Source organism: Cutaneotrichosporon cavernicola (assembly GCF_030864355.1).
Source record: "Cutaneotrichosporon cavernicola HIS019 DNA, chromosome: 1".
Lineage (NCBI taxonomy): Eukaryota > Fungi > Basidiomycota > Tremellomycetes > Trichosporonales > Trichosporonaceae > Cutaneotrichosporon > Cutaneotrichosporon cavernicola.
In genome coordinates, this window is record NC_083393.1 from 3,484,848 (window position 1) to 3,506,562 (window position 21,715).

At 57.8% G+C, this 21,715-nt stretch overlaps 10 protein-coding genes across 10 annotated transcripts; 4 read left to right on the forward strand and 6 right to left on the reverse strand.

Moving 5' to 3' along the window:
* Positions 1 to 182: 182 nt before the first annotated feature.
* Positions 183 to 701, reverse strand: CcaverHIS019_0112950 (uncharacterized protein; the record flags this gene model as incomplete). Its single annotated transcript, XM_060596895.1, has 1 exon — positions 183 to 701. The coding sequence occupies one exon, from the start codon at positions 699 to 701 to the stop codon at positions 183 to 185; it is 519 nt and encodes a 172-aa protein (XP_060453843.1).
* A 1,117-nt stretch (positions 702 to 1,818) lies between these two features.
* Positions 1,819 to 2,238, reverse strand: CcaverHIS019_0112960 (uncharacterized protein; the record flags this gene model as incomplete). Its single annotated transcript, XM_060596896.1, has 1 exon — positions 1,819 to 2,238. The coding sequence occupies one exon, from the start codon at positions 2,236 to 2,238 to the stop codon at positions 1,819 to 1,821; it is 420 nt and encodes a 139-aa protein (XP_060453844.1).
* A 1,582-nt stretch (positions 2,239 to 3,820) lies between these two features.
* On the forward strand, positions 3,821 to 6,073 carry CcaverHIS019_0112970 (uncharacterized protein; the record flags this gene model as incomplete). Its single annotated transcript, XM_060596897.1, has 9 exons — positions 3,821 to 4,085; positions 4,145 to 4,252; positions 4,338 to 4,548; positions 4,584 to 4,967; positions 5,004 to 5,252; positions 5,286 to 5,420; positions 5,459 to 5,523; positions 5,558 to 5,657; positions 5,692 to 6,073. 9 exons carry the CDS (start codon positions 3,821 to 3,823, stop codon positions 6,071 to 6,073), a joined length of 1,899 nt encoding a protein of 632 aa, XP_060453845.1.
* A 641-nt stretch (positions 6,074 to 6,714) lies between these two features.
* On the forward strand, positions 6,715 to 8,707 carry PNS1 (uncharacterized protein; the record flags this gene model as incomplete). Its single annotated transcript, XM_060596898.1, has 7 exons — positions 6,715 to 7,247; positions 7,282 to 7,427; positions 7,459 to 7,716; positions 7,760 to 8,109; positions 8,142 to 8,193; positions 8,231 to 8,416; positions 8,451 to 8,707. The coding sequence occupies 7 exons, from the start codon at positions 6,715 to 6,717 to the stop codon at positions 8,705 to 8,707; spliced, it is 1,782 nt and encodes a 593-aa protein (XP_060453846.1).
* A 1,187-nt stretch (positions 8,708 to 9,894) lies between these two features.
* Positions 9,895 to 10,944, reverse strand: CcaverHIS019_0112990 (uncharacterized protein; the record flags this gene model as incomplete). Its single annotated transcript, XM_060596899.1, has 1 exon — positions 9,895 to 10,944. The coding sequence occupies one exon, from the start codon at positions 10,942 to 10,944 to the stop codon at positions 9,895 to 9,897; it is 1,050 nt and encodes a 349-aa protein (XP_060453847.1).
* A 2,170-nt stretch (positions 10,945 to 13,114) lies between these two features.
* Positions 13,115 to 13,827, forward strand: CcaverHIS019_0113000 (uncharacterized protein; the record flags this gene model as incomplete). The annotated part of the gene is made up of 3 exons (XM_060596902.1): positions 13,115 to 13,403; positions 13,436 to 13,592; positions 13,638 to 13,827. 3 exons carry the CDS (start codon positions 13,115 to 13,117, stop codon positions 13,825 to 13,827), a joined length of 636 nt encoding a protein of 211 aa, XP_060453848.1.
* Positions 13,828 to 13,970: 143 nt separating this feature from the next.
* Positions 13,971 to 16,074, reverse strand: CcaverHIS019_0113010 (uncharacterized protein; the record flags this gene model as incomplete). Its single annotated transcript, XM_060596903.1, has 7 exons — positions 13,971 to 14,368; positions 14,404 to 14,500; positions 14,529 to 14,653; positions 14,721 to 14,888; positions 14,971 to 15,164; positions 15,213 to 15,703; positions 15,733 to 16,074. The coding sequence occupies 7 exons, from the start codon at positions 16,072 to 16,074 to the stop codon at positions 13,971 to 13,973; spliced, it is 1,815 nt and encodes a 604-aa protein (XP_060453849.1).
* Positions 16,075 to 16,449: 375 nt separating this feature from the next.
* Positions 16,450 to 17,466, forward strand: CcaverHIS019_0113020 (uncharacterized protein; the record flags this gene model as incomplete). The annotated part of the gene is made up of 1 exon (XM_060596904.1): positions 16,450 to 17,466. One exon carries the CDS (start codon positions 16,450 to 16,452, stop codon positions 17,464 to 17,466), a length of 1,017 nt encoding a protein of 338 aa, XP_060453850.1.
* A 208-nt stretch (positions 17,467 to 17,674) lies between these two features.
* On the reverse strand, positions 17,675 to 19,008 carry CcaverHIS019_0113030 (uncharacterized protein; the record flags this gene model as incomplete). The annotated part of the gene is made up of 4 exons (XM_060596905.1): positions 17,675 to 17,858; positions 17,905 to 18,535; positions 18,641 to 18,793; positions 18,864 to 19,008. 4 exons carry the CDS (start codon positions 19,006 to 19,008, stop codon positions 17,675 to 17,677), a joined length of 1,113 nt encoding a protein of 370 aa, XP_060453851.1.
* A 547-nt stretch (positions 19,009 to 19,555) lies between these two features.
* CcaverHIS019_0113040 (uncharacterized protein) lies at positions 19,556 to 21,243 on the reverse strand (the record flags this gene model as incomplete). The annotated part of the gene is made up of 3 exons (XM_060596906.1): positions 19,556 to 19,881; positions 19,973 to 20,806; positions 20,877 to 21,243. The coding sequence occupies 3 exons, from the start codon at positions 21,241 to 21,243 to the stop codon at positions 19,556 to 19,558; spliced, it is 1,527 nt and encodes a 508-aa protein (XP_060453852.1).
* Positions 21,244 to 21,715: the final 472 nt, after the last annotated feature.

Below are 21,715 nucleotides of genomic sequence, written 5' to 3' on the forward strand. Positions count from 1 at the left end.
TGACTGGGCGTTGACGGGGTGGGCACGTTGCTCAGGCTGTAACGAACTTGATCGATGCCAAGATGGGCCGTAGCAGCATTCTTCCAGCCACCCGAAGCCGGCACGTCTCCTAACAATATCTCGTGATCCACGAACATCGCACATCAAACGCACTCAGCGTCCATCCATCTACAACCTACAGCCTACTGACCGCCGATGCCGTACTCGCCCTCGGCGTTGTTGCCCTTGATGACCTGTGGCGGCGCAGCGAGGCGGTTGGTGCCTTGCGAAGCTTGGCTGCAGTCAACCGAGTAGCCCTGGATGTCGCCGCCCCAGACGGAGCCGCAGTTCCAGCTCCACGCCCACGTGAGCGGCTGGAGGTCCATGACCTTGTTCTGGCACTGGGAATTACGGTAGCGCCAGAAAAGCGAGAGAGTGCACTGGTTCTGCTCAGGGATGCCGCCGTCGACGGGGAAGCGCTCGAGGCGGCACGAGTGCATGCCGCGCGGGAGCTCGGTGCAGCCGGTGGTGAGCGACGAGTTGACGTTGTTGGTGTACGAGGCCCCCGCGTCGTTCTGGGGGCAGTTCGAGCTGGTGTAGCAGGTGACGCGGTACCACGGCGCGTCGTCGGGAAGGCCGGGCCAGTATGTGTTCTGACGCTCGGTGTTGGTGGCACCGGCCGAGGCGGCGAGGGCAATAAGGGCGACGAGAGAGGTGAACATCTGCGTAAGCTCAGTCCTGACGAATTGAGAACACGCACTGTTGAAATAGACTGGAGAAGCGATAACTGTCGAGTCTCATCGATGGAAGCGTTATATATGTTGCTCAAGGTGCCACGCACAACGACATGCTGTACCGCAGCAACACCCGTCTCCCGCATGCCCTGGCCCGTTCACACGATTCTCTGTAAAACGAGATACGGATTGCCTGTGGATGCATGAGGAGTTGAACTAAGAGAGCAGCGAGAAGGGTGAGCGCTCGCGTTCGATCCTGAGCTCCGAACCGATATCGGCGTATGCGAACAACTATCGAACAACCCGCCAGTCACCAGGCCCCGGGACGCGGTGGACTGTACATCTCCGGAGGCGACGCGACATGGTATGGGAACTTTAACCCCGCTCCAAGGTTGTACCAAGCGAAGGACCACATGCCCAGTAAGATTGCGGGATACCCCTGCCGAGAAAGCGTTGTACTCACCGGTACTGCGAAACACGGATGCTGACAGCTCCCACGGTCTAGTCGATACATTAGTGTCACACTGGCGGTTGCTGTCATGTAGAATCTGGCCTTGGATACGACATTACAGTACATGACGTGCCTGTTCCTGGACCGGGTTAGCTGGCGTTGGAATCTGGACAACGATCAGAGCAAGACTTCCGGGCGGGAGTGCCAGCTGGCAGGTGTTCTGTACGGCAGATACCCACGAACTTGTCGGAGGGGAGTTGGTGAAGACGACCAGGTGATAGAGGAGAGTGCGTAAGATTACGGGGGTTGGGTGGCTGGTTCCGCCGGGCCCTGGCGGATGCAAGTTGCTTCACGTTCCCTCGTGGACAATGCTGTGGAAGCAATTGTACCACACCACGTACTCTCCTACTAGTATCTCGCGAGGTCCCGTACTGTGTGTGAGCCACGACCGTTGGGGCTAGGAGTGTGCAATTGCATACCTCGGGACGTTGGACGTTGGTGAACCCGGCGTGTTCAGTACCTGCGATGCCGTTCGAGGCCCAACTGATGGGAAGATACTACAGTACATCGGCAGACTTGTATTATACAGAGTTAAAACGATTCTGAATTCTATCGTTCGTCTTGTCCTCGCTCGGCTGTACTCTCCTCCTCCATCTAAGCAGCTTTGCACTCGATTTTCCAACCAGCAGCGACCTGCCCCATACCCGAATACACGCAGACCCCCTCCTCATCGACATCTGCCACCCCAATTTCCTTGTCACAGTTGGCCGTTGCGTAGATGCGGGCGCGACACGCTCGGTGCTGGTTGTCGGCGAGGAGGACGCGCATGCTTCCGAAACCGGGGCCGCGCGTCCCAAGACATCCGGTACTGCTGGTGTTGTATGCGCCAAAGAGCATTTGCGAGCCGGAGCACGCCCGGTTGTCCGACATGCTCACGCTGAACACTGTGATGGCGTCTGGTGCGAGAGGATGTTGTGACTCGTCCACCACAGGGGTGGGGTTAACGTCTCGCGGGTCGAGGTCATACAGTGGTCGAGCCGCAGCTGGAATGAGGAAGAGGACGGCGAGACGCATTGGTGCTGGTATAATGTGGCTGAACGAGTCTAGGTGTCAATGGGTTGGCCAAAAACCCTCGGTACTGGTGATTGTGAGTTTGCTCGCCCTGTTGATGCAGCTTGGCACGGTGAGCTCGAGGTTGCACGTCGGTTGAGACAGCTGCAAGTTGTCGATTCTCGATCCGTTAAGTACGACCGCTGTATCCTGCCATCGCATTGTGACGAGCGACGTGCGTAATATCAGTGTTCAAGATGGCGGAATGGCAATCAAGCTCCAGGGTGCCTGATACTGAGCATATCAGCTTGCTGTGCCGTTGACTCACTTTACAACCCGCTGTAGTTTTACGCACGACCAGAAGACATCAATTCCATACTGTACATCGCTGATTCAAGGTGGCAAGGTGACGAGTCGTGGGAACAGAGGCACCCCTCTGATGTCATATGTGGCATGTGAGCAACAAGCAATTACATTAGATTGCACTCCAGCTGTCTCCACTGCAACCTTTCCAGCCACGAGCGGGTGTCGCGGTGCGACAGGACGTCCCAAGTAACCGGGCGAGTACAGTACATTAGACATGTCGCTTAGCTTTACAGGTGGTGTTACCGGTACCTCGTTTGGCCAACATCTGCGATAAAGCTGTGCGGCGCACGGGTCGTGGATCTCACATACAAATTGAGGTGACTCGCACGGTCAGTATGGTGTCATTAAAAGATAAGAGGACGGAAGGAACGGGTCAGAGGGCCAGAGGGACAATCGAGGTAGGAACCAAAAACGATGGTGGCAACGTTTCGCTTGTCTCGCCAGCGACCTATGACGCACTGTCGCTGAACACTTGTGTGCCGCCGGCACATAACGCGACGCCATACATGCATCACTGGTTGTGTCTGCCTACACTGTTGAACGGAGGATTGGATCGGGGGCATGGGTGCGTGCCGACGTGCCAAGGTCACAGTCAATCGATGACAACACGTGCCCACATTTTGGTGCAGACTGAAGGGGAGCCAGGGAGTGCCAAACATAGCCCAAGCCAAGCACGGAGCATTATAACCCGGGGGCCGGCTGGCCGGCGAGGGTAAGTTATGCCGGATGTGGCCGACACTTGAGTCCCGAGTCCGATCATCGACGCTGACGATATGTGGCCCCGGATGGCCCCAGACGACGCAGGCGTCCTCTCCACGACGTCCGCTCGGCGCAAACAAGACAACTATTAGTGGCATCGTTCAAGAGATATTGTTGGAACAGATCGCGAGATCGCGAGCATGTGGGCAAATCTTGAGGGGTCGACGATTGGTGGTCTGTGCCAGGCACTTTTCCACTGGCGGCCGGGTCAGCTGGCCGGGCCCCGGTAATAGGAACTTGGAGCCACAACACATAGGCTCTTTGATATGGGCAGTCACAGTGAGGCTCGGCCTCGGAGACACGACAGACTGCGGACGACACCAAACCAGCACTATCTTTTGTGATCTCACAACTTACACATCTCTTTATCCCAGTCCCAGTCTGTCGTGCGCCCATCAACTCACCCTCCTTACCTTTATCTGCCTTCCTCTTCTCCCTCACAGACACTTATTCGCGCTCCTACCCACATCACTCCCTGCCAATGGACGGTGCTTCAGTGTCCACAGCTCCTAAACGCACGGAAGTGTCGTCGAGCTCGTCCGACTACACGATGCCAGAACAACAAGACCTCACTCTCAAAGTCAGGCCGTGGCGGCGAAGCGTCACGCCGTGGGCTAACATCCTCGCACACGAGTATAAGGGCTCCGGCACTGATGCCGACCCACACGTCGTGACGTGGCTGCCGGAGGATCCAGAGAACCCTCAAGCCTATAGCCAGGTGTACAAATGGACGGTCACCATGCTGGGTTAGTCTAATTTGGGGGTCGCTCGAGCCGCTTGGTATCAGGAAAGTTACTGATCGCAGCTGCAACCGGTACACTCGCTGTGGGCTTTGGGTCGTCCATGCTCTCCGCCGCAATCACCAACCTCATGCACGCGTTCCCTGGTCACAACAAGATGCTTTACATTATGAGTGCGTCTACTATCTGGTCAGGTCGGTGGACCGCCCCCAGATCGGCAAGGATGCAGCCGAGATTTGTTTGTGGCACTGACAGCAGTCACCGGTATCTACGTTCTTGGTTTCGTCGTCGGCCCACTTGCGTGGGCGCCGTGTTCGGAAGTGTTCGGCCGCCGTGCAATGTTTATCTTCACATACATTCCCTTCACAATCTTCAATGCGGCAGTGTGTGGTACCAAGACGCTGAACGCCATGCTCGTCATGCGCTTCTTCGCGGGCACCTTTGGCAGTTCGACAATGACTAACTCGGGGTGAGTCGGCCCACCCATCATTGCTGACATTGTAGCGGTGTGATCGCGGACATGTTTGCGGCCAAAGACCGCGGCCTCGCCATGGGTGTCTTCGCGGCCATGCCCTTCCTCGGTCCTGCCGTTGGTCCTGTTGCTGGTGGTTTCCTCTCAATGAACGCCAAGTGGCAGTGGGTCGCAGCCGTCATCGCGTTCTTCTCTGCGGCCCTCACGTTCGCCGGGTGGCTCTGGCTGCCTGAGACCTACGCTCCTGTTCTTCTCCGCGCTCGTGCTCGCAAGCTCAAGGCCGCCACCGGCAAGGTCTACCTCTGCGAGCAGGATGTTCGCAAGCCCCTCAACACGAAGCAGCTCTTCTTCAACCAGCTGCGCGTTCCCTATATCCTCCTCTTCACCGAGCCCATCGTCCTCTTCGCATCTCTCTAGTGCGTCAACAGCCAACATCGTAAAGCTAACGCCAGCATGGCCGTCATCTTCGCCATCCTGTACATGCAGTTCACTGCGTTCCCGTACGTCTTCCAGGGTTACCGCCACTGGTCGCCTGGAGTCTCGGCGCTGGCCTTTGTCGGCGTCACCGTCGGCGCCTTTATCGCTCTCGCGAACATCATCTTTTACGAGAACCCGCGCTACGCCCGCAACCTCGCCAAGAAGGGCTATCTTCCTCCCGAGGCGCGTCTCCCGAGCACGATTATGGGTGCGACTCTCCTTCCGTATGTAAGCCTCGAGTTCTAATCTCATCTCAGCGTCGGCCTGTTCATCTTCGCTTGGACCTGCGTCCCCATCACCATCCACTGGATCGGTTGTATCATCGCCACCGTTCCCTTCGGTGCCGGTATTGTCATGCTCTTCCTCGGCATGTCCAACTACCTCGTTGACGCGTGAGTCGATGTCTCTTGGCCTTGGCTAACTGAACCAGATACCTGCTCAACGCTGCCTCGGTTCTTGCGGCTGGTACTGTTACGCGTTCCATTCTCGGTGTTGGTGAGTTCTTTCACGCCGTGCGAGCTCACACAAGCCTTCCCGCTCTTCACATACGACATGTATGAGGCCATGGGACCTAACTGGGCCGGTACGCTCGTCGCGTGCCTTTCTCTCGTCTTCATCCCCTGTCCCATGTACGTTGTCTCCTCAACACTGAGCTGAACCCAGCATCCTGTACTACTACGGCCAGCGCATCCGGCGCATGACCAAGCCTGGCCGTGAGGCTGACGACCTCGGCCACATGATTGCCAAGATGATGATGGCGCAGATGGCCGGTGCTGGCGCTGGTGCTGGTGCTGGTGCTGGTGCCACTGCCGGCGCTGGTGCCGCACCCGCCAAGGACCAGGGCGAGAAGGTCGAGGAGCTCGACGAGTACGGCACGACGCGCGCCCGCGCCTCAGACGAGGAGGCGGGCGTGGAGGGTCGCCCACAGCTGCACCGCTCCACGACGACTGCGACGCAGCACTCCATCCGGTCGATGGACGAGCTCGTCGAGCTCGAGTACGCGCCTGTTGCTTACGAACTCAAGTCGGACGACGGCCACCGCTAGAGACTGTCTTCTTGCATTGCATTTCCTATAGTTTGCTTTTTTTCATCGGTGGATCGTCCCGCATCGCCCTCATTGTCTTATTGGTGTCCCTCATCTGCATTGTCCGCCCCGCTATTGTAGTCAACTAGAGCCAGTATCCGTCTGCAGCGTTTTACATGTTCTACTGCGTAACCACAAGTCAGGGTGGAGCGCCGAGCGGAGTTGTCCAGGAATAGCCGCGGGTGGTGGACCCAAGAGGTTTATAAATTTGGTTGTGATGTCACACTTTTTGTGGAATGAAATGCCGTCACAATGTCGATCGCAATTTCTCTATGGATTTCCTACAAACTGCCACAAAGCCGCACAGACTGTACTGCTGGACACTGATCGTAACGATGGCCCAGACGAACACGAGTGTGGCATCTTGGAGTATTGTTGAGGCCAGTACCAATGCTTGAAGTGTTGAACGACAGGGAGAGCTGGAGAGCGGGTTTAATTGTCAGGGTGGGAAACCTTGGCCATGTTTCATCCGACCCGTGTCCGCCTGGCGCATAAATTCCGCCCTGGAAGGCTTGGATAACTTGGGTGGCGTCACTGCCTGGGTTAACAAGCCAAGGAAGGATAAACAAGCTCTCTCCGCAGCAGGCCGAAAGGCCGTTACAATGAACACGCCCGATCACGACACTTTTCCTTTCATCCACTCCTCTGTCATGAGCGCGCAAGAATACTACCAGCAGCCGTCAGGCGCGCCGCCGCCCCCGGCACCGCAGAACGCGTACCAACCCAACCAGTACGCGTTCAATGCGCCGACGGGCGGCCAGGGTGGCGACTACGCGATGAAGCAGTCGCAGCCGTACGCCAACTCGTACCCGCCGCCCGCTGGCCCGCCTGCTGGCCACCCGACCGCTTCGCCGGCCGGGATGCAGTATCCAGACCCCGAGTACGGAGGAGCCGGAGGCAACAAGTTTGGGGACACGGCGCCGTTTTCGCAGGCGACAGAGAAGACGGGGGCGCGGTTCCGGCCCAAGTCGCGTATCCGTGACCCGATTTTCCTGGTTTTATTCATCGCGGCGATCGGAGGATGGGTTGCGTTGTCTGTCATCGCGCTGCGCACGTTTGTGTCGCTCAACGGACTCGGAGGCGGACTTGGAAACCAGGTCCAGGGCGGAACGGGCACAGGCATCACGCTCGACCGGTATGTCTGTGCACGCGTCGGATGCTGATCCAAGCCACACGGCTTACCTCTTGCTTACAGTGTGTGGTATGGCGCTGGTAATCGCCGCTGCATGGCTCGGACTGGTTCGCATGTTCACCAAGATCATTATGGAGATCACGCTCGCCCTCACAGTCCTACTCAACATCGGCATCTGCATCTGTGAGTATTTTTAAGAAGGCGCTGACACCAGACTACTTCATCATCAAGTACTGGTCTGGGGCGATCATTTTCCTCGTCATCGCACTCATTTCGGTCATCTGCTACTGGTCTATGAGGAAGCGCATCCCTCTTGCCAAGTTGCTCCTCCAGACGACAATTGACATCACCAAGCACCACCCGTCGGTGTACTTTGTTGTTCTCCTGGGACTGCTCGTGCAGGCGGCGCTGAGCGTGTGGTTCTCTTTCACAGCCATCGCAATCTATGTCAAGTGGACACCCGGTAGCGACGGTGAGTCGAGTGGCTCCCCTGATGTGGATCAGGCTGACGGCAGCGTGCACAGCGACCTCGTGTTCGAGTGGCAAGGTCGCAGGCCTCATCTTTTACGCCATTTTCGTGTTCTACTGGTCGTCGCAGGTCGTATCCAACGTCATCCTCTGTACGCTCGCTGGCGGTGTCTTCGGCGGATGGTACTACTACGGGCCCCGGGCGAACGATGGCTCTGGCCTGCCGAAGAATGCGACAGGAAAGGCGTTCGCGCGCGCGTCGACGATGTCTCTCGGTTCAATCGCGTTCGGCTCACTCATTGTCACCCTCCTCGAGATCCTCCAGACTCTTTTCCAGGCCTTGCAAAACTACCAGGCGCAACAGGGCGACACGATCGGCATGATCCTTGCGTGTTGCGTGAGTCACTTGCTCTATCCAGCTGATCCCAGGCGACATGCTGCATCTCGTTCATCCGTTGGATCGTCGAGTGGTTTAACAAATGTAATCCATCCATAATTTCCCGCGTCGCTGACATTAGACGCGTACATCGAGATTGCGCTGTACGGCAAGCCATACATCCAGGCGGCCAAGGACACTTGGCGCCTGATGAAGGACCGCGGCATCGACGCGCTTGTCAACGACTCGCTCGTCGGCACCGTCATCCTCTGGGGCAGCTACATCAACGGCTTCCTCTGCGGCCTGTATGGTTTCCTGTATCTCAAATGTGAGTTTGTCCAACTCTTAACACCTGACGCCAGTCACCGAGCCGTCATACAACCGCGAAGGGCAGTACACGGCCCCAGTGGTGCTGTTTGCGTTCGCGATCGGCATCAACCTCTCATTCACCATTGGAAGCGTGCTTGACGCCGGCGTATCGACCATCTTTGTTGGCCTCGGCGAGGACCCCATGGTCCTGGGACAGCGCGCGCCTGTCCTCTTCGAACTTATTCGCCAGACCTACCCCCGCGTCGTGCAGGGCATCCCTAATGGCCGCAACAACGACATGTACTACTAATGTGTCAGTCTTGTCGGATCCGACCTACATCTAGTTAATAATGCGATACACGGTTACTTGCGACGATGAAGAGGACTAGCCTGGCTCCCAGGCGACGGCTCACCTCGCTCCCACTGACGACGGACTACCCTGCTGCAAGACGCCGGACTGCCTGCTACCACTGACGACGGACTAACCTGCTGCAAGACGCCGGGCCTTGTCACGACCCTTGACACAGCTACAGCCATCTTCGGGGAGGTCTCTTACCTAGTCACGAATATCGATTGCCTTGGCAGGGGCCGGCAGTTATCCGTGCCTTTCCGGTTATCGTCTGCACTGTGACGTCGCACTCTTCGCCTGTAACCCGTCCTTTCTAGCCCCTCTGCTGATCCTGATGGTCCAGCTTTGATTCAAAATTGAAATGAATGCGCAGCTGCTAGATGACAAAGTGGTGCTTGAAGCCCCTCGGAAACGACAGTGACCGCTTGAAGCCCGAAACGACAGTGACCACTTGAAAGCCCCCCGAACCGCACCTCGACATCTGTCTCTATGGTGTAATGGCAACACGTGAGTCTCATAGTAGACGGTGCTCTTCCGGACACCAACATCCTACATCTCTCCCCTCTGTTCGATTCTGGTGGCTGCGACATCTCTAGCCTCAGTTCGATTCTGGTGGCTGCGACATCTCTAGCCTCAGTTCGATTCGGAGTGGCTGCGTTGGAGCGAGCAAGACATGTGGCACGTTGACACATGTTCTTGGCATCGCGAGTGACATTCCATAGCCCGAGGAATGCTGCGTGCCATCTGGAGTGCGTCAGTCCGCTCTGGCCCTAGACCTCGTGTAATCACTCGTTTCATATGTCATCACTGCGAGCTCTCAGCACAGTTCCTACAGACTGCGTTCGGCGCCAGCCCACCCAGCGCCGACAAGTTTGCGATCGTGCTTGGGCGCACGCCGATTCAGGCCAACGTATCCTCCGTCGCGTACTTTTCATTCCTCGCCTGGTGCGATAGGCGGAGGGAGGGGGATGATGTCAGGAGCGCGCCAGTGAGTCTCCAACTTGTTGCAGGTTGTGCCGTCAACCCCGATGTTCGTCCGCAGGTCCTGGCGTCGTCATGCCCGCGGCGGCTGTCGTGCTAATCTCGTGTGGCCAGAGCACAACTCGTGTACCAGAGGTTGAGAGGCGGTTTGCGGATGTTTGTTAAATCTAAGCTGTGCTTTCGGTCTCGCCGATGACAGTGTTTGGGATGTGTGGAGGCCGAGCACTGATCTCAGGACTGACGTCGGAAGCCCACTCTTCATACGTGAGGCACACTAGCCGCTCGTCGTCGGCCTCGAGGCGGCAATGTGCAAGGAGAGCCCTCCGTACGGCCTCCAGCTCGTCCTCGGCGTCCGGGAAGCCAAAGTGCCGCCCACCGAAACGGTCGACGCCAACGAGCGTGATGCGCGTCCCGCCGCCCACGGAAGGTAACGCCATCATGAGGGTGACGCGCATGCCCTCCACGACCTCGCCGACCTCTGCGTCGTCTGGTACCGAAGGGAGGACGACCACAAGTTCGCGTAACTTGGATCGAATGTTGAATACGATACCGCGACGCGGGGGTCCGTTATAGGTGAGATGCGCCACGAAAGTACCACCGCCTCCGGCTGCGCGGGCGCCAGGCGCACCAATCGGTGTCATGCCTGTGACGGTGACTGCGAGTTGACGGAACCGATCCCATGCCCGGAAAACGCCGTCGTCGTCATCGGTGGGGCTTAGGGAAAGGGTCTGTACAATGATGTGGGCAGGTAAACCGGCTGCTGAGGGGTTACATCGCCGCACGAGGGGGAGGGATAAGGACGGCAAGTCGTAGACATTGGCGGTGGCCGAGTCGAGGATCCGGATGTGGCCCATTAAACGCCTGTTCGAAGCCACATGAGTTGGACTTTGTGTCCGTCCCCCTTCTATTTGGCGTGTGAGTTGGCGAGCACTGGGGATGCAGGGGAGCAAGCGGTCTGGTGAATGGGGTGGGACAAAGCCTACCCCCGTCTTAGCACCTGCTGAGCGCGGGGCGACGGTCACGAGCACGACGTGTTCGAATAGCCGCTCGTCGATGCTATCGCGTAAGCGGCGGCATGTCGATCGGAGGCCGAGGAGGGCGTCGAGTGGCGCGAGCTCGACAACGCGCGAGAGGATGTGCGGGAACCAGGTTTGGTCGAGCGGTGAGTGTCCGGCTCCGCTACGCCTCGTATCGCTCACGCTCACGCCGGCTTGCATGTGTGAGATGTGGGTAGGATGGAGCAAAAGTTGAGGTAATCGAGTTCATCGAGACGAGGTAGGCGAGGGTCGGATGTAGGATTCACCACTGGTGCTGAAAGGCTAAATAGATCTAGGGAGCGGAATCACCGCGGTTCCCAGCCAGCCAACACTGCACATACAGTGCACGCCCAAGTGTGGGGAGTATGCCACAAGTGATACATGTGTGGAGATGGACGGGATGCTGGGTTGCGAATGCCAGTCGTCGTCGCGTCGGCTGTGGCAGCGGTGCTTCACGACCGTCTGATCTGCTATAGACGAGATGAACGAGACACATGTTACTGCACCTGTCGTGGTCTGCATCCCCTCGTCTTTGTCCACCAAGCGGCCGCATTACCTTCAGCTTAAGCGTCGTCCCCTGTCCCTAGGATCGCGGTGGATAATGGATATCTTGCAGAGAATCTTACATCAGCTTTTTAGTCAGAACATGTGCAGATATTTAGGCCAGCATCTCGAACATGGTACAGGAAGCTCATTTATGGGATTACGACACGAGAACGAGCCGAAACAAACCCCCGAAACTGCCTCTCTCGAGTGGGTTACAATGGCGCGGCCAAGATGGTTGGGGTACTGAAGCCCACTACTGGATGGGAGAATGCCACGCCGTCCACCAGCCCATCCCTTTCACGCTCTATCCATAGAGGATGAGGGGCGAACTGTGTCAAGACATTGACCAATCCCGGAAGAAGGCTGTCCAGTGTGACCGCGCGGGATGTGTAGCGATTAGCAGAGACGAAGGCTTGTGACAAACCATAAACTGCAACCCAGGCACAACACGGCGTTTGGCCGCGCTCGGCGTCTGCATTGGTTCAGCCCGTCTGGGGCTTGTTAGTACGGATCGAGGGAACGGGATGCACTGAAGAGGAGTCGAAGTGTGAATTCCGGAAGGTGAGAGAGTGATAAGCGGCTCACGCTAGTGAGATCTGAATTGGACGAGTACAAGACGCCAGTTATGTTCTGACCAGATTTCTTTTGTGAGCGAGATTGACTGACATGATGGGTGCTGATCACTTAAGGAGAGACGAAACAAAACATGAGGGCCAAGAAAACATTACACCGCAATTTGTAGGCCCATGTTAACTGTTCACACTCCCAAGTCCCTCGCCAAGTTTAGGGCGACGGAAGAGACAATGAGGCCGCTTGGCAAGTTCTCAAAGCGCACAAGATGGCCTACTCCTAAAGCGCGGAGGAAAACCTGGATCCCTCATCCCACCGCTTCAAGCCAAAAACCATGTCTCCGGTGCAAGGAGTAGCCTCGTGTGGGGCTCGAACCCACGACCGAATGATCAACCGGAATATATACCGCATAAGAGTCATTTAATCTACCGACTGATATAACGAGGCGAATGTTGATGGCCCGTGCGCGGAAGCGTAGATAAGGAAACGAGATTTCTGAGGTGTCTATGGCTTCAAATAAGTGTAAGGTACTGTCCTGTCGAGTCTGTGATCAGCAGTTGTGGCGGTGTAAATATGGTTGCCAGTGTCCATTGTCGCTAGAAGGCGTATGAACCGCCACGCTCCCCTCCTAGATGTAGGATCCGCTTGGACTCTGGGTAAATCAGGCTTCTCCGCCATGAGTTGTGGCGCATCTGGCAGCGCTAAATACTGATGATGACCGATCACCCATTCATCCGTAGGACCCCTGTTGATTCAGCGTGTCCTGCGCGTCCTTGGGTGTGGTTGTTCAGAAAGACATGGCAGACGTGCAGATGCTGACGTAAGTTGATCAACGTCTTCGTGGTGTAGTGGTTATCATACTCTCTTAGGGTCTTGCTATGGGAGTGGCCCCGCGTTCGAATCGCGGCGAGGACCAGCTGTCTTCACTGGCAGATACAGTTGCTTTTTCGATCTCGGACTGTTGGATGGGGTGTGGGGCTTGTTCGGCAGCAAGACATTCCAATCCGCGATCCACAACGAGGTGAGAGGTAGGAACCTGGTGAGTACGGAGATGGCAACAGCGCACATTGCAGCTGGGGCAGTCGCATCCTTTCATGTATGTAAGACACCCTTGGCCCACCGGTTATTTCGCATATCGGCATCCGGCTATCCAGGAGTTCACAGCCCACATCGGCCCTTCTACAGCCCGATACAAATACCGCTTCGTCTTTCTCATTTCAACAACTAACTCACAATGCCCAGCGACAAAGGATTCTCCGGCGAGGAGATGTCGCCCGAGACGGCGGCGCTCGATGCGACACCACCCAAGCCCGAGGGTCGTATCGTGAGCAAGCGCATGATCCCCGCCACCGAGGCGGACACGGCGCACACGCGCAAGATCCTGCTCCGTATGCCGTTCGCAGGCGACATGTTTGCGCCGCATGTCCGCGCGATCGAGGCCGAGCCGATCCCACCCATTAACTCGAGGGGTGGGCGGGACGTCGAGGGTTGGACGGCGGTATATGAGGCCATCGTGCAGCCTTGTAAGTCGTGCTGCGGGTGAGGCTGATGGCAGGCTGGGTTAATGGGAGTGGAGGGTTGCATGGGGCGGCGGCGGCGTGGCTCGTTGATATGTGTACGGGAACGAGCTTTAGTCGGCTGCGTACCAAGACTTGGAACCCGGGAGGTCCGTCGATCGCGATTGATATGTCGTATTACAACCCGGCGCCAGCGTGAGTATTGCGGAGAGCGATATGGAGAGGAGGATTTGACACCAGTGGCACCCGACTGCGCGTCACAACGGTTATCGACCGCATGGGCGGGCAGCTGTCGACAGCGCGCTGCCTGATGAACGAGTGGGAGTCGGGACTGGCCATCTGTTCGGGGATGCACACGACGTTCAAGCGTCCCAGGAAGAAGGCGCTGGGGTCCGATGGCCAGGCGGGAGCCGTGGAGGCGAAACTCTGAGAGAGGTTGATGTTGGGTTGTAATTCTCGATTAGCATACTAGGATTCTTGGTTTGTTCAAATAGGTTCCCAGCCTAGCCTTGGACCAGTGACGTGGGACCGCAACTGATCTGATGCACTGATGCTTTCACTAATGACTACTCACTACACTACAAAGGTGTCCCCGCGGATGCTACACAATCCCACTCCGTCACGCGCCGCAAGCTTCTCGGCGACCTCGTGGACTTGTCCGTGCCGGAGGTGGTACACGTGCACCGCCTCGTCCTCGAGGTATTTCCTGCATTCGTAGTGGGACTGCTCGACATCGACCCTGGAGAGGATAATCATGGCGACCGAGCCAAGCGCAAGCAAGAACGTGAATGCCAAGTTGGTGTTGCCCGACCGGTCGATGATGGCTCTAGCTACGGCGAACCCCACTACGCTAGTTTGGCTGACGATGGCGAAGAGGGAGAAGAATAAAAACTCCTTGCCGCGCGGAACGACCTCAGAGATCATGGCCTGGCTAACTGCACGGAAGGGCGAGACGAACACGCCGTAAAAGCCTGCATTAGCGATACCCAGCTCACAAAAGTCGTACCCTGATACAACCAGAACTCCCAGGTGTTTTTGAACCCGATCGGCTGGGTGATGCCGATGCATCCCCATATCGTGATGAGGAGAATGAAGAAGCCGTTCTGCGTCAGCTCATTCCACAAGACGTACGATGAGGAGCATGGCCTTGGTTCGCAATAGCCAGCGCTGTTGGACGAGCCACGAAACGCAGATACCTATTACTTGTGCTCCGATGCCGTCCAGGAGGAGGTAATTGAGCGTGAGGGTGTCAAAGTCTACGACCTCGTCCTGAATCGTCTCCACCAACAACACGGCATCAGTATCTACCACGAGGAGGCGCACCGGTCGCGTTGAGGCATTCACCGAGGAAGAAGTAGGCGACGAGGTAGAGGAATGTTTGTTTGAGTCGATGAAACTGCTTGAGGGTATGGTAAACCTGCCGAAAGCCGGCGGTCAGGTAGGTTGTGCCAGGCGGGAGCTGTTGTCCGGGGCGATGCTGTTCGTAGAAGACTGCGTCAGGCTGCGTCAGAAGCGACTCACACCACGGGATCGAACAGAACACTCAAGTTAGTGCAGCTACGAGCGGACTTACTCCATACACCAGCGGCGTATGCGCATACGATTGAGAGCGCACGTGTATTGCTCTCGGGGTCACCGCGCGCAATGGCGAGGATGATTGCGCAGAGCACGGCGAGGACGACGAGTTCTCCAGCCGAGCAAAGGGCGAACGACACGTGAGCGAGGTTGTTGCGAGCCAACATGTCGCAGTGTTCAAACTCGACCTTGCTGCCGTCAGCGCAGGCCGAGTACTGTAGTAGTTGAGCAAGGGCTAACCTGATCTCCCCTGAGGCCAGCCTCTTTTCGTTGTCTTGCATCTCGGGGTGGTCGCGGGCCAACGCCAGAAACGCAGCAGTCCAGAAAGTAAGGGCGACGTGGTACGCCATAATACCCCCGACATAAAGAATGGTACCGATGCGCCATCGCGGCGGCGACATCACCCCCAGCCAGCCAAAGCAGGCGCCCCACCCAATCACCGTCGCGATAGTCACGATATGTGGCCGCCACGACCCGTAGTCGGCCATACTGCCCAGTATGAGGAAGACGGCGGCTTGCAGGCCAAAGCTGATCGCGTTGGTGATCAACACAATCGAATGGGTACTCCGCTCAGCTCCGAACATGTGGAGATGGCACGCGCCGTCGCTGCAACTCGAGCCACGACCAAGTTCGGGATCCCACCCGGCGCGGTGGAGCAGGTTGAGCCATGCGGCCAGGGCGAATTTGAATGGACCTAGTCCCGAGTTGCCCACGTAGTAGATGTACCAGCTCTGAGATTAGCGTATTCTGGAGGACGCACCCATCGTTCGCGAAGGGTTGTTGTGCGTCGTTCGCCGGTCATTGGGATGGGGGAGGCGAAGAGCGCCGCCTCGGCTGCGAGGTCGAGGTCGGTGTCTCTCCGTGATTCTTGTAGAGGAAGAGGGATGCCTTTTGGAGAGGCGATTGGTCTTTGCAGCTGATTGTCAAATATGACATGTCTCTTTGGCAGTGGCATGGTCATAGCCCTGTTCAGGCCGAGGTCGATGCGGGTTCCGAGGGTTACCTGTGTCGCTTCTCCGAGGGTGAAGTGACGAGCGAGCTCCGTTGGACTCGGAGGCTCTGTCCACCAGAAATCACCACTCAGTTCGGCTGCCTCGCGCATGGTGAAGAGAGTGAATGGGAGCTGATGGGGCTTCTCAGGACTGGGTAACAATGTGCGCCATTTTCCAGAACTGCGGCTGGTACCAGTTCATATAGACGGGGCGCGCTGTGTTAGGGGTTATGATCAGTATTGAGGGCCCCTTGACGTCACAAAAGACCACACGCTGCCTCGATGAGCTGGGGCTGGGACGTGGCGCGGTTGGCCTTGGTTTGACCATTGTCCGTTATGTGTACATCTCAGTTGCAGTTGGATCATACACCTCGCTTGTGATATCGGTGACTTTCCTCCCCGGAGGTGAAGGAACCGGCCATCGCCGACATCGCCTCTACGGCATTTATATCCCGAGCACCTCACCCCAGATTGTTCAACGACACAATGCGCGAGAACGAGCTCACCTCCCCCGTCTCCCTCACCAGGGAGAACAAGTTCAACCGCGCCGCTCATGGGTGGGCGCGCCAGCCAATCGTCGACACGTCCGGCATCCACGACCGGAAGGACAACCTGTCCTGGGGCTCAAACAAGCGATGGGAGTACTGGTGTGTCATGACGCCCACCCACATCCTCGCATGTACCATTGCAAGTCTCGACTTCCTGTCCTCTGCCGAGGTGTGGATTTTCGACCGGGCGACAAACGAGGCTGTTTTGGCAAAGGGCGCCGCTGCGATGGGAGACCAAGGGGCTCAGGCAGCAACGCTTCCAGCGCAAGTCGAATCTGGACCGGCAACGTATTCGGGTGGTGGGGTTGAGGTGTGCATCGAACAGGTTGAGGGAGGGACGCGGATCCGTGCTTCTGCCGAGGGTGGTGGATTCGATATCTTGGCTGCCCGGCCTCTGGGACATGAGCGATTGGCGGTGGTGGTGCCATGGAGCGACGACCTGTTCCAGTATACTGTCAAAGACGTTTCGCGCCCCGCCTCGGGCACCGTCACTGTTGGAGGGGTCACTACGGAATTGGAGGGGGAGAGCTGGGCGGTGCTGGACCATGGGCGGGGGAGGTGGCCTTCGTCCATCCAGTGGAATTGGGGGGCTGGGTGCGGCCGGGCGACGGATGGGCGCGCTGTTGGACTCCAGGTCGGCGATAAGTGGACGGACGGCACAGGGAGTACGGAGAACTCGTTCCTGCTCAATGGAAGGCTTTACAAGATCTCGGAGAAACTCAAGTGGGAGTACGACCTCTCGGCACCACTTGAACGGTGGCGTGTCTATGGTGCTGGGCTCAACGCAACCCTCACCCCGTTCTACGACAAGTTCTCCAAGACAGACGCTAAGATCGTCAGGTCGCGGACCGACCAGTGCTTTGGTATTTGGGAGGGGAGCTTCGACACTGGTTCCGAGGTCGTGCGGTTCACGGACGTCATTGGGTTCGCGGAGGATGTCGAGCGTAAGTGGTAGAGTTGTAGGGATAGAGTTGTAGGAATAGAAGAGAGATGGATCGGGATCGTGGAAGCTGCGACCTTGGCGCCTACGCGGGTCATCATGTACTCTGGATACGACAATGTTGGTGGGAAGTGGTTGCCAAGCTCCACCGTGGGGCATTGGGATCAATGAGCAGTCCTCAGTCGTAAATCACATCACACAAGCGCTACATTTTGGTCATTGCCTAGAACACAAACACAGTCTTGCCAATCTTGTTCTGCTCAAACTCCTTGTAATACTCTGGCGCCTTCTCGAGGGGAACCTCGTGCTCGATAAAGTGGGAGAAGAGGTCCTGGTGCTGGCGGAGGATCTCGAGCGCAGCCGGCGTGAACGTTGGCACGGAGCAGCGGCCGAACTGGAGGCGGAGGCTTGGGTCAGCGGCTGTCATTCACTCTCACTAAAAGAAAGACTCACTTCTTTCCATAAAGCGTAAGACCGGGGATGGTCACGTCGTGCGTGTGCAGACCACAGCTCGAGAGCACGCCCCAAGGACGGAGAAGATCGATACCAGTGTCGAGGGCGCTCTGGTGTCCCACAACCTCGATGGCTGCATCGGCGCCAAGTCCATTCGTAGCCTCGAGAACGGCCTTTTTGAGCTCTTCGCCCTGGAGGGCGATGGCGCCGTGCTTTTCGGCCTGCTTGAGGCGGTGTGGGGCGAGGTCTGTTGCGAACACCTTTTCAAACATACTCAGCGCAGAGGTGATGGCACACAGTCCGACAGGACCACATCCAATGACGACAGCAACGCCGCGCTTGCCGGGAGGCTGCTTGACAACTCCGACTTCAAAGGCTCCAACAGGCTGGACCTGGTGGTCATCGAGGAGGTGGCGGGCGTTGTAGGCGGCACTGTAGCCGGTGGGCAGGATGTCGGCCATAAGAAGCAGGAGCTGTTCGGGGATATCGTCGGGTGCGTGGTGGAGCGACGCCTCGGCCTCGGGGATGCGGACGTACTCGGCCTGTGCGCCTGGGTTGGCTGCGGAGCCGAGAAGCTGTCCACCGCCATTACAGCGAGAAGTGTATCCTTGCTTGCAGTAGAAGCAGCGACCTGGGGTCAGCTTGGTCATCTCGGCTATGGACCGGACATGGCCGGGCTCGTTGTCGAGTGTCCCTCGTTGCTACGCGCACCATTCCGCTTCACAGCTTTACTCACCACAGGTAGTCGCGAACGGCGCAACAACCTTGTCGCCGACCTTGAACTTGTTGACGCCGGGGCCGACGGCCGCAATGGTGCCGACAACCTCGTGGCCGATCACGTAGTTGTAGGGTCCCGGCTGGTGGCCGCGGTAGATGTGTAGGTCGGAGCCTGGTGTGAGCCAAGACCTTTAGCTGGATTCATTCCCAAGCGAGGCAACAACCCCTGCCATAAAACCCACCACAAAGACCCGAGGCGGTGGTCTTGATGATCGCATCGTTGTCCTCCTTGATCTGGGGGGTGGGGACGTCCTTGACGACAATGTTGTAGGGCTCCACGATGACGGCAGCCTTGGAGGTAGCGGGAAGAGTTGAAGAGGCAGTCATGGCGGGCGATATAGTTGTGCGGTGTTGAGAGGAAAGAGAAAGCGTGGGGATGATATCGATGGGTTGATGCCTTTTGAATCAAGTGGGCACATGTCTTAGTTGCCGGTTAGCCGTGGCGAGTGGGGACCCCAAACTCGGCGCATCCGGTATTCAAACATGCCGACAGGAGATGAAGCCCAACGTGCCGCACGTGTCGGGGAGCGCGGCATGCTCTCGGCACGGCTCTGAGTGGAACACGGGTGACATTGTGAAACGCCTTTGAACGCCTCGACATCAGCTGATGAACGATTGGAACGTGGCGATCAGGCTGTTGCTCACGGTCAGCCGAGCAGAGCCTGGCAACTCGTCTGCATCCTCTGCGCTCTGTCGATACCAGCCCACGCAGAGCAGCTTGCCGAAAACCGATTCCAGAGCACCCTTGGGATCATGCACTTGATAAAATTCACAACTATGCCTACAATGTCGACGATCAGGGAAACGAGCAGACCCAAACTATGCAATCCTCGTACGTCCTCACCGTGACTATCTCTCTCCTGTGCTTCTGAAATTAGGCAGTCGCAGCGTACCCCCCGGCGGCAGCGCCGTCACGCTCGACGGCGTCGACGCCGACCGACTGGTGTCCGCGCTCAGCCGAAAGCTTGGCGACCTCGCGGGTGAGCACGCGCTGCTGAGCCTCGGCGCGGAGGGAGATCTCCTCAACCATGGCGCGGTACTGGGGCTTGAGAGCCTCACGGTCGATCATCGAGTCGGTCTCGATCATCTGCTTGAGGACAGCGTCGAGCTGGTTCGGGAGCCAGGTGACGATCGGCGAGCCGCCAGTAGCGACGGGGTGCGTTGTACGTTTCAGGATGTACTCCTTGGTGAACAGCCAGTCTGTCAAGTCAGTAACGGCAGGAAATGACGGAGAGAATAGATGTCGGTGATTTCGGAGAAATCCCCCGGCACCGGTCAATTCTATACTCACGACGGTGGCGGAAGGCGCGGATCTGGTCAACGTTGGCAAGGTACATGGCGGCAGAGTTGGCGTTCTTGAGAGCAAAGTCGCGAATGCCGACGGCGCTGGCACGCTGCTGGACATAGGTGAGGAACTCCTGGTGGTTGCGGGGGCGGTAGGAACGGAAGTCGCGGAGGACCTCGGTGAGCGGGTTGCTGGGCATCCTGGAGGTGATCTCGAGGAGGTTGTCACCGAGAGGAACCATCGAGTCGTTGGCACCCGACTCGCCGCGCATCTTGAACGGCTCGTCCGAGACGCCCTCGTACATGACCCCGTTGGGGAACATGGGCTGGTTCTTGGTGCCCATGATAAAAGTGCGGTAGGAGAGGTATCCCTCGGGCTTGGATCGGCCCCACATGGTCTCCATGACGTTGTTGATCTTCTGGTACGTGGCGAGGAGGTCGGTCATGGCCTTGTCGAAACCGGGGCGGTCGCCGGTTGCGGCCGAGTCAAGGGCACGGAGCGAGGCCGAGGTGAGGTCACCAGAGTGGCGGACCATGGCGACGTGAACGAGGATGAAACCGTACTCGTCGGGGTAGCCCGAGAAGGCACGGATGAGGTCGAGGTTGTCATAGTCGATGCCCTTGGACTTGTCCTTGCGGCGATAGTTGTAGAGAGCGTACGAGAGGGCATACTCCATGAACGGGCGCTGGCCAATCTTCTCAGCGGCCTGGTGGAGGGGAACGGCAATGTTACGGGGGAGGGTCTGGCGGCCAAGACCGTAGGTCTTGTCCTTGCGGTACTGGAGGTCGCATGGCTCGAGAAGGTAAGCGGAAGCGACAAAAGTAAGGTCGCGGTAGAGCGCTGACGATTAGCACCAAGATCCGAGCCAGCGGAGCGCTGGGTTTAGGGACATAAACCCAGAGATACTCACCAGAGAGGAGCTCGCCGTCAGTGACTTTGGAGATGTCGTATTCGGGGAGGTCGCGGTCGACCGCCGCGCCAAATTCGCCGGTCATGAGGAGACCGGGCTTGCCGTCCTTCTTCTGGAGGCGCATGTTCTCGAGGAGCGTGTCCATCGCCTCATACTCTTGTGGAAGGGTCTCGAGGGGATCCTTGGTGGGCAGGAAACCGTTCTTGGGACCGACAGCAAAGGTGTCGTTCGGGAAAGGGTTCTCCCATGCCTTGGCCTTGACGACGTGGCTGTCGGACGCGTGGGTCGCGAGGGCACGAGGTGCCGACGTGGTGACGCCGCGCGAGAGAGGGCGGATGGCCTGGGTAGCGAGGCGAGCGCGGATCATATCAGGTCGATTGGAGTGGATGAGTGGTGAGCTGGTGAGAGAAGATCCAATAGTTGGGGAGGAGGTGGTCAGCGTGCAGGGGGGGTAGTTATATATCGCGAGTTGGCACGATACGAGTGCTCCAACTCCCCGCGGTGGCCCGCGGTGGCGTCAGGGCTGCAGCAGTCTGCGTCACGGCGAGCGCGGCTAGTGACATGGGCTAGAGCGCTAGTACGGCGTCACACAGAATAGAATCGAGAGATAGAATTGGGTCCGGCCAGGCGACGCGCCTTGGTCTGACACAAACTAAGAGCGTCGCAATCTGCCGCCACTCGTGTCCGCCGCGGAACGAGGCTTGTGCCTGCAGCGTAACGAGAGCCTGGTGACTGTGTGGGTCCTCTCTGGTTCGGCTGCGTCGTCTCCCCCACCCAACATGCATTGGTATCTCTCTGTCTTGTGTGTCTTGCGTGGGTGGAGTGTGAGCGTGAGAGGC